This window comes from Mytilus californianus, unplaced genomic scaffold (assembly GCF_021869535.1).
Source record: "Mytilus californianus isolate M0D057914Y unplaced genomic scaffold, xbMytCali1.0.p SCAF_2, whole genome shotgun sequence".
Classification (NCBI taxonomy): Eukaryota; Metazoa; Mollusca; class Bivalvia; order Mytilida; family Mytilidae; genus Mytilus; species Mytilus californianus.
Window position 1 is genome coordinate 49,635,309 of NW_026262668.1, and position 10,946 is coordinate 49,646,254.

Consider the following 10,946-nt stretch of genomic DNA (forward strand, 5'->3'; position numbering starts at 1 on the left):
TGAAGACATAATCTTTCAATCAGTTTAATTGAGGTCTAGAGATGGCATGTCAGTAACTGCTAGTAGTCTGTTGTTATTTATGTATTATTGTCATTTTGTTTATTTTCTTTTGTTTCCTATTCTGACATCGGACTCGGACTTATCTTAAACTGAGTTTTACTGTGCGTACTGTTGTACGTTTGTTTTTTCTACATTGGTTAGAGGTATAGGGGGAGGGTTGAGAGTTTAGTATGACGTCCATTATCACTGAACTAGTATACATATTTGTTTAGGGGCCAGCCGAAGGACGCCTCCGGGTGCGGGAGTTTCTCGCTGCATTGAAGACCCATTGGTGGCCTTCGGCTGTTGTCTGCTCTATGGTCGGGTTGTTGTCTCTTTGACATATTCCCCATTTCCATTCTCTATTTTATCTGTTGTAATAACTTAACGTACGTCATTTTTGAAATTTTAGAATTACACAAGCGTTGTTCGTTTTTTAATTGTATAACTGTAAAGATTGTTATGGTTAAATCATTAAAGATTGATACAATTCATTTTACATCATCATAATCATACTGATGAAGGATATCTGTTATCCGAAATATTAATAGATACTTATATTTAATATTTCTTTTTTTAATATTGGTGTTTTTTGTACACTTTTTACATAAAATGTAACATCCTTTCCTATTAATTACAAGCCGTATATTTTTACTAGTGTTATTTAGTTGCTGTCTTTCAAACAAACCCTCTCTCAATTTCTGTTCAGTTATCCGTTAGAAAAATGATTAAGATCTGTTTTACTTATAAAATATTTAATGAAAAATCTCCATATCTAAAATTATCTATCATTGGAATCAAATCTTTCTATCTTGTTCTGTCATTTTTGATAATGTTCATATCTACACGGACATTACTTCATATTTAATTTTTGGCATGTGCACTGATCACTATGAAGGGACACGTTTTCAACATCAGGACAACATTGACATCTGTAAACTAGTGGTGACGTAATGTGAACATTATTACAATCCGTAAACACCCACTCTCCGTTTACTTCAGCTTTCCTGCAAATACAAAATGTACCTTATACAATATTTTCCATAACTATTGCAGTTCCATGTACATGTACATATTAACATAACCTGTACAAAACTGTCATTAGACAGTTGTTAAACTTCTAACTCTTGCTAGTTATACATATCAATTGAAATTTAACGCTTCATGATGAACAAATATTAAAAAAAAGTCTTTTAGTTGATACATGTCCTAACGTGATATAATAGAAACATGGTACATGAAATGTGCTGGAGGCGAACAGACGTATGATATTTAAATTTTCAGTCTTTCTTTCCTGCCTTGTGGAAAATAAGTACAGAGGGGCATCACAAACAAAATCGAATCATGGATAAGAGCAAGAGTATATTAAATAATTTAAAATATCAAGGAGTATTTACTAGAAAAAATAAAAATTCAAACACAATTTATATATATATAAAGGGGGGGGGGGGTCCATTCCCCAAGCGCCTGTGGTTTTAAAATAAGTATTAATAATAGAAACTAAACTTTTACATATTGTCATGTTGAGCCTCTCATAGCTTGTAATGCGGTAGGGCTTTGCTCATTGTTGAAGGCCGAACAGTGACCTATAGTTGTTATCATCTACGTCATTTGGTCTCTGGTAGATAGTTGATCTCATTGGCAATCATGCCACATATTATTTTTTAGATCAACATGATTCCTAACCTTAATGGAGCCCCTTTTTGGCTAAAAGCCTTTAGTTGTTGAAATAAAGTAAATTAGTGAAGGATGATCCCTAGTTGTATGTATAATTATTGAAATTGTTGCAAGAATAAAATTGACTAGTGTAGAAGGTTTCAAATCACATGTCAGAGAAATGGCCATGCAGAAAAAAAAACTTGCAGGGGATATCCTTAAGAGTATCAACATTGCTTAAATTTGACGGTTAAAACTCTATAACTCTTAAAAGACAATTTTAAATATCCAAAGGAAGCATACTTTCATCAATCTACACAACAATATACAGTCCGATTTAAAGTGAACTAAGCATACTTAAGTAAGTGCATGGCATGTGTAAGTGCCGAATTATAATGCAATAGTAAGTACTTATTGAATAATTATAATCTGAGGAAGTTACGATAAATTTTAATCAAGAACTGTTTGTGTTTATGAAGGAGTTACGGATACAAAATTGATACCCCTAGAAAAAGAATTATCACACCTCGGGAAAATTAGTACGTTGTGATTGGTTTAACACCGTCACGTGGTGATCCCTTATGGATCCACATGGGGTCAGTAGATTTCATATGGGGTTCATGACGTCACGTCTACTATTAATGGTGACGTTATGTTATCAGTGTATTTCATCGTTTATTTTTATACAAAACTGTGCAGGAAAAGTCCCGTGTGCGATAAAATCATAATACGGTTCACTACTGACCCCAACGGATTCATAGGGGATTCGGCCTATGGATTTTACTAACCCTCTATCGATCCGTATGGGGTCAATAGCAAATTCCATGATCTGCTAAGGGAAACCCTTAAAATAATTCAGATCAAACAATTGAAAATGATATGCACTATATGGCATTATATAGTGAAGATTATGAATAAGTTTCATGACGTTTTGATTCGGGAGGAGAAACGGATAAAAATGTGTATTATTATATTGTAGTGTGCAGCTACAACACACTTTTTGTCCTACAAAAGTTAACCCCGAAATCATTCGGATGAAGAAATGGAATAGAAGATGCAAAGGTAAATAATATACCATAGGTTCGATTCTGTGAACGTTTCCCGAAATTCTGTCCGGTGGTTCAGGAGCAGATGCGGATACTTGTTTTTTACAGACTGACCGTGGCAAAGGAAAGTACGGACGAACAGACGGAGTCCCCCATCACTATATACCTTCCGCTTCAAAAAGCGAGGGTTTGTTAATAAACAATGAAAGAACTTCAATAAATAACAAAGATCTGTTGAAAAGTCAATAAACTAATAGCATGATAGAAAATCAGTATATTGATAGCCACTGATTGAAAATAAGTAAAGTATAAGGCACTGGCTTGAAATCGTAAATATTGAGGGAACTTCACTTTCTCAATTTAGCACCCCTAAAGGAATCCCCTGTAAACAAATGTTAATATGTTTCTTACTGTTCGCAGATCCGCATATAGTTACACGACCTTCCAGAATCTATACCGTAGACAGTCTTAAATGTCTCACCCAAACAATCGTTAGACAAAGTCTGATACCCACTGCGTTTCATTCGTCGTTGTCCTAAAACAATTACATGTATCATCAATATTTAAAATTTTATTCTGGTTGAATATTCAAACACAACTTATAGAGCTCAACACTAAATTGACAAACAATGTTATGAGATATTTTTTCATTGTTCTACTGCTTTTTACAAAAAAATGTTTCAAATGGTTAGAGAGTTAAATGATTGTTGATTCTATAAAATTAAACATTCAAGAAACATAGACTCTATTTATGTATTTATATTATAAATCAAATTAGGTTGATGTTTATTCATTCTCAATGATAAAAATTTTAAATATTTAAACGCTAGATAAGCAGAAGTGAAATTATCTTCAAAAATATATATATTTAGAAAATCTTATACCACACATAGTGCTTACAATATTATTTTAAAATATTTTTTGTGAATTTAAATTGTGTATTACCTTGTTTTGTTGTCATGTTAACGAGAACACCATCATTTGGTACTTTAATTTCTCTGAACAAGGGATATTTAAATGATTGGTAGAACTTTATAAGCTTTTCCCCCATGAAAACTGTGTCAGTTATCTCACTATCCAAATAAAAATATTCTGGAACTAGTACGGAATTGTCACTGGAAATACTGTTTACTCCTTGGTTCTGAAAAGATCATAGTTGTATGTTTCCTTAATCATATAAGTGAAACATAATACAAAAGAAATTTACAATAGTTCCACCATTTGTTGTCATCATAAAGGAAGTACACCACTAATTCATGGTCCCATTGCTTTCTATGTTAAATTCCTCAATTTCAAGCAGGCACAGCTCTTTTGTTTTAACTTCGGATGTACCAAAACAGGTACTTCAGATCTGACAAACAGGCAAAATGTACCCTCTTTTTTAAATTTCATGCAATTTTTATTATTATTCACATTTTAAGTAAAAAAGTGTTCTACAATGACCACCAGTCATTCAGCTTTCATTTGATACCAAAATTACCTAAATATTCTACATATTTTGAAAGTTACACCCATGCGTAGGAACTATTTTGTGTTAAGTATGTACTACTTTCTGACCGGGCACGAATTAGTGGTGTTACACCTAAACGTAAGAATGTGACAATACAGCAAAGAAATACAAATATCATTATCATTATGTTTCTTACGATCAAACAGAATAGAAAGGAATACATCTTAAAACTTTGTACCAATCTTCGCCCCATTCAGGGTTCGATGACTTGATTTTGCCAATGATTAATTCCTTCGAAGATGCTGATCCGGATTTGCTAGTTCACAAGATCGGACACATTATTCTGATCCCGAGCCGTAGTTTACTTTTACTTCTAAATGACACGCAGCTAAATAAGTGAAGATATCATGGTTATCTCGAAAGTTTCAAACGAACACATGTAGTATGTGGTTTTAAAGCATACTGTAAAAACAACAAACGAAGATAATCTCAACTTGTGGCCCTAACCTAGCATATGAAAATGCTTGATTTGATTTTAATTGGTTTGGCGTCAGTTAGAAGTTATCAGAGTTTGACATCGGCTGTATTCAAGGTTAAAATGGTTAAAATGAACGCAGCAGTGGTGTCCACAATGTGAAATAAAGTTTTAATCTTACTAAATATCAAATATCCGACAAACAGTTGACAAATGTACGAAAACGATCTGTCCTTGATGTCGTTAAATTATAAATTATTAGAAACTCTTACCCAGCTGTGCACCAACGCTTCCGTCAGATTTCCTGCGTCAGCTACAGTAGTGCTTTTCATCTCTCTCAGTCTACAATGTTTCAACGCTGGAAAACACATGACCTGGAGTCCCTAAAACAATTAAAGAACACTATGATAATGCAATGTAACAGCTATAAGTAAGGCAAAGCAGGATAATAAGGGATTTGTAATTTTGAAAATAAATACATTTTTTTCTGTGCTTGGGTGATGTTTTATAAACATTTGTTTATTGTTGAAGATTGACATTTTGTCTTATCGGGTTGCTGTCTTGTAGACATATACTCAGCATATCCTTTATTCGAATATGTATGCATACAGACTTAGACTAGTACTACCATTATATAAATAACACATAGCTGAGAGGGTGATAGAGCAGATTTTTACCCGAGAAAACATTGTCAACTGAGGCAACATTTAAAAAATTAAAGTATATTTTTGACACAAGAAAACATACAGCTTTGAAATCCTGTAGTCGATGTGTTTCATACACATTGTTGTGAGCTGGCACATCGTATCGCACAGTATTCTGTTGTAGATCTGTCTGGATGTTCTCCACAAATCTAGAATTTCCTTCTTTGATATTCAAATCAAATTTCTGTTCAAAACAAAAAAATTAAACGAGATTAATTTAAACAACTATAAAACACTTCAGTACAAGAAAGCAATAAATGTACATGCGACTTTTATTTTAACTCATGTATATGTACCCCCTTTTTAACTTTAGTCTTTTTTTAAATATACATAAGTTATTTATTATCCATTACTATTTTCAGGAAGAGAACCAATAAAAAATGAAAACACGTTTTAAATTTCATGCGTCTGGTCTGATCAAGCGCTTTTGTGGATTAACCTTCATCAGAAACGCTCAAAGCCGAATATTTGAAACCCAAGGATGTATAAGAACCGAAACAGTTAAAGGGCTATATTACCAAACAGGAACTAAAAAAGTAACAGTCTTTTTTTCATCGAAAAAGTGTTACACGCATTTTCTATGCCGCTTTAATTCATTTTCCGTTTTTTTCCTTTTGGGAAAATCTTACATTATTTTGCAATATTTTCTTAAGCATCTTATGCATCACAAATCCATTTCATGTTTAAACAAACTTGAGGAAAAAAATAAATGAATAATTAAAGTCATTATTTTAAAAATCATAAATGTTACTGAAAAACATTTTCAGTTTACTAAGAAAAGGGAAACTTCGTCATCAGTAGAAATTAGTTGCTTTGATAGATAAAATAATTAAAGTACATTCATATATTAAAACACAAAAAATAAAATAAAATAAAATAAAATAATATACACACGATGTATAACCATTGTTATAATTCTAGAAATATCTTACCAACTGATAGGCCAGCACATTTGAAAACAAAAGGGAAAACGTCAAAAACATGAACATCTTCATTTAAATCGCAGTTTTCTGAATTCTACAAAGGTTTCGAAATGCAATATTAATTATAAAGTCCCGTACAATCTCTTATAAACCAAAATAAAGACATGCGCGAATATTATTTCCACTTATTTTATTTTTATGTGTTTGATAATTCCACGTAATAGTATGACAGATTTCATTATAATGCTTAAATCAAGTAGTTCCCAGTATACTTATCACTGTCCTTCCTGTCTGCACATCATATATTTCAGGGGATTTCCCTATATCATATATGTTTAAATAAAAAAAATATCTGGGGTATAAAAACAGGTGTTGGGTGTCATTTGAGACGATAGAATTTTTTTGTTCGCCTGAATATTCTAAAAAGTTAATAAAAATCTCAAGATTGATTGGGGACATTATATCCAATTCTAGTCAGTTATGATACGTTCTTTACACGTTACATGCGTTCTTTACACGTTACAGAAACAAAGCAACAATTATTCGTAAGGATCCTTTACGTAAGTGACTTAAACTATGCCACTTTTATAGCAAACAAACATGCACCACATTCTGTATGTGCCTGTCCCAAGTCAGGAGCCTGTAATTCAGTGGTCGTTTGTTGCTGTATATCACATTTGTTTTTGGTTCATTATTTTGTGCATAAATAAGGCCGTTAGTTTTCTCGTTTGAATTGTTTTACATTTGTCATTTCGGGGCCTTATACAGCTGACTATGCGATATGGGTTTTACTCATTGTTGAAGGCCGTACGGTGACCTATAGTTGTTAACGTCTATATGTCATTGGGTCTCTGGTGGAGAGTTGTCTCATTGGCAATTATACCACATCCTGTTATTTTCATAAACAACAATGCAATTTATTTTGTCATATATATATATATTTTGATAAGTACGTCTAAACAAGTGACAACTCTACGACAGATCCATCCATTGGATCACCAGTGAAGGTGATACACGGCTGAAAACACATATTATATTCATAATGACTCTAAATATCAGCACAACAATGGTAAATCTGCAAATTTGCGGAAGCAAATTTTTGTTCTTCACACGCCGGGATTCGAACTCATGCTATTGTGATATCGAGACAACATCCCGGCGAGGGAAGAACAAAAAATTGCTTCCGCAAATTTGCAGATTTAACATTGTTGTGCTGATATTTATATATGTTTATATATATATATACATAACTACTCTAAATATCAGTACAACAATGTTAAATCTGCAAATTTGCGGAAACAAATTTTTGTTCTTCCCTCGCCGGGATTGGAACTCATGTATATATACTTAAATTCAAATTCTGCGTCCACACAAGTAGAAATATATTTTTTTTATTAAAGTTCAAAATGCTCTTAAAGTCCTTTAATTCACTACATTTTTCTCCAACCGGTTTCACATCTTTGTGATAATCATGTGATAATTAGTTACATTATCATCCATGATTATCACAAAGATGTGAAACCGGTTGGAGAAAAATGTAGAGAATTAAAGGTTTGTGGTAACAAATTCCGAAATTTGAAAAAGCCATTTCGAGAATTCCTTATAACGAATTTAATCTGTTATCATGAATAGAATTACAACGAATTTAATCCTCGATGACGATTTACAAAAAAATGTTATATCTTCTTCCACATATTCATTATCACAAATGTAATCTGTCATAAACGAATTTCTTTAGTAGAAGCGAGTAAGATTTGGAAACTATTATTTGTATGCAATAAATAATTCAAAATGGTTATGTTTTTAATTATACGAACACCATACTTAGATAAATTATGTAAAATCCCCGTTTATCCATGTACCAGGAATTAGATTTATGAAGTGTCCCTACTTCATACAAGGGCCAATATGACTAGACCTCTGGTTGTGTTTTTCCCACTCACCTCCTTTTCTACGAAGCTTGAGAATGACTTTTCCCTGTAAATACTTTGTAAAGTGTTGATGGTGATATGCAGGATAACGCACTTCATGGATTAAGTATATTAGCACTGTATCAGTTGCCATGCGTTTCTGTAATATCTGAATAACAGTAAACAAGTTTGCAAAACAAATAATTAAAATATACATACTAATAACCATTTTATCTAAAGTTGTAAGGATGGAATTGGAACAATATCATTTACACATTATGTAACTAGAGATATAATTTTATTTACAATGTCAATTTTCTGGATTTGAAAAAAAATGTGTTAAAGATACACGATATATTTCCCCAAAATATTACTTTTCAGCATGTTTGATTTTAAAAGTTGATATATTTTTATGATAAATACTTTCATTGATACTTTCTTAGTCGAAGGTCACTGCGTACACATGGATTTCATGACAGGTCTTTTGAGATTTTAACTATCATTTATAAAACAAAAAGAAAAATGTACGATGATGCCAGTATAAATAGGAATTTGATGCGACTGTCATACAAGTGAGAGGTTTAGCGCTATAAAACCAGGTTTAATCCATGATTTTCTACATAAAAAAATGCCTGTACCAAGCCAGGAATATGACAGTTGTTGTCCATTTGTTTGATGTGTTTGTGCTTTTGATTTTGCCATTTGATTAGGGACCTTCCGTTTTGAATTTTCCTCGGAGTTCGATCAGTATTTTTGTGATTTAACTTTTTACTAGACTGATAAATATATATTTTACTCAAAGTCTCATTACAAACGAGACCGGAAGAAAGAAGGAGATTTCTGCGCAGATGTGGGAAACTAAAAAAAGTCTGAAAAAAAAGGTTAACGGTTTTGAGTTCATTAGTAGATTGATTTTTTTTTCTTTAATATTGATTTTTCTACCGTAATTGGGGACACCGTCCCCATATAACAACATGTAAATGATCATAATTATTCTAATAAACACAATATATAATGGTTAGAAACATAACACATTTTAATGAACAATAGATCAAAGGATAAAAAAGAGGCAGAGGATCCCAAAGGGACAATCAAAATTTTAAATCAAAGAAAAAAGACAATATCAGGGCAAAAAACAAAAAAAGAAACGACGAAAAGACAAACAGCAGTCTACAAAGAAAACTATAAACTGACCAAAACAAACCGTCCAAGAAACCGGGGGTGATCTCGGGTGCTCTGGAATGGGATCAAATCCTACTCCACATGTGGTACCCGTCGTGTTGTGCAGTGTAAGTACAAATTCGGTTATAAGTCTCATTCGGTGATGTAACAATCGAGGAAAGATTTGAAAAGAAAATAACAGATAGTTAGAGTGAGAAAGTAAGAAAAAAGAGAACGATGCAGAGAAATTGTCCGTTAATACAGCTACCTACAGTTAGGAGTGTCATCTAGAGCGGTACGTTGGTGTCAGACACATTTAACAGCTTTTCGCAATTTTCACAATAGTCCTAAACTTCTATAATACACCCGTCTAGCTGTGCTGAATGAAGGCGTTAGACTCGACGCCTCTAGTAAGGGAGTGTCCTGCTCTCTGCACCATAAATAATAACCATTGGTACAACTCTTTGAATGGTATATATACTAGATTGGTGTAAGAAAATCTTAAATCCAACACAGAAAGTGACAAAAAATTTGACTGACGAAAAACATGAAATTGGTTCCTTGGTAAATAAATTTGACAAAAGCGTCAATAAAAAATTTTGCAACCCGTCCCTTGTATTATATATTACAGAATATATTGTAACAGAAATCAAAAATTGAGAAGTGTAGCCTGGTGGATTCTGTTTTAAAGGAGAATCAATTTAAAACTTCAAGCATTGCAAAGTAATTTTTTTTAAAGAAAATAAAGAAAACACATGCATTGTATGACATGATCAGACGTTAATTGACCAAAACAAACCTACGTATATGAAGACGCGGACTATTTGAAGAAGTAGAGGGAATTAATGAGACAAAGAACTCTGTGCATTCTTAAATAATAACATTACATGTATGTTTTATTAGAATCCATAATTGTTATTGGCTGACAACAATCGCGAGGCACTTTAATTTCATATTATATTTTCGTATAAAATACAACAGATATGACTGCACGTGCTATCCGTGACAATGTTAAAATAACGCATTTTGAAAAACAAATGAAAAACTTGATATAACTCTTAATTTCATGGTTGTAGCATTAAAATTAAGAGATAAGTATTGTATTTTAAGCTAGGCCTTCGTAATTCCTCTATAAATCTCTTATATTTATATAAAATTTAGCAAAAGTTTTGATCAGATTATGACAAATATGTCCCTGTTTCATTTATGTAGTACTAAAACTAGTACGTCCATTGAAATACATGGTGCCCCGTTCAAACGCATGCATATCAAACCAGTGTCCAATAAGGAGGCAACCGAATATCTTTAAAAAAGGGAAATTAATGTTATAACAAATCACGTTGTCCTACACCCTAATATAGATGACTGTTCTTCAAAAAACCTTTCTCAAAAGAGCGCAAAACACAGTTGAGGGAAACGCAAACATACAAGTTTTCAATACAAAACCCCCCCCAAAAAGCAATGAAATAGAATAGTGTTACTACAAACTATAAATTTGCGAGTTGAAAACAGAAAAAAAAGAAAGATTTAGAATACAATTTGCAAACTTGCTAGCCTTATAATGATATTACTGAAAATACAA

General features: G+C 32.4%; 1 protein-coding gene across 2 annotated transcripts; it reads right to left on the reverse strand.

Moving 5' to 3' along the window:
* Positions 1 to 777: 777 nt before the first annotated feature.
* On the reverse strand, positions 778 to 8,365 carry LOC127729942 (uncharacterized). Of its 2 annotated transcripts, none has more exons than XM_052237916.1 (6): positions 8,237 to 8,365; positions 5,414 to 5,554; positions 4,939 to 5,049; positions 3,687 to 3,882; positions 3,153 to 3,276; positions 778 to 1,046 (listed from the first exon to the last, which is right to left on the reverse strand). In XM_052237916.1, the coding sequence occupies exons 1-6, from the start codon at positions 8,321 to 8,323 to the stop codon at positions 893 to 895; spliced, it is 813 nt and encodes a 270-aa protein (XP_052093876.1). In that variant the 5' UTR covers positions 8,324 to 8,365; the 3' UTR covers positions 778 to 892. The 2 variants fall into 2 exon arrangements, with proteins under 2 accessions (XP_052093876.1, XP_052093877.1); XM_052237917.1 differs by lacking the exon at positions 8,237 to 8,365 and adding an exon at positions 6,303 to 6,456.
* Positions 8,366 to 10,946: the final 2,581 nt, after the last annotated feature.

Coding starts and splice junctions, on each gene's coding strand:
- LOC127729942 (XM_052237916.1), bottom strand. CDS start 8,323: ATGAAGTGCGTTATCCTGCATATCACCATCAACACTTTACAAAGTATT. Junction 5,555..8,236: donor CAAGCTTCGTAGAAAAGGAG/GTGAGTGGGAAA, acceptor TGTTTTGAACAG/AAATTTGATTTGAATATCAA. Junction 1,047..3,152: donor TATATGCGGATCTGCGAACA/GTAAGAAACATA, acceptor TTGTATTTGCAG/GAAAGCTGAAGTAAACGGAG.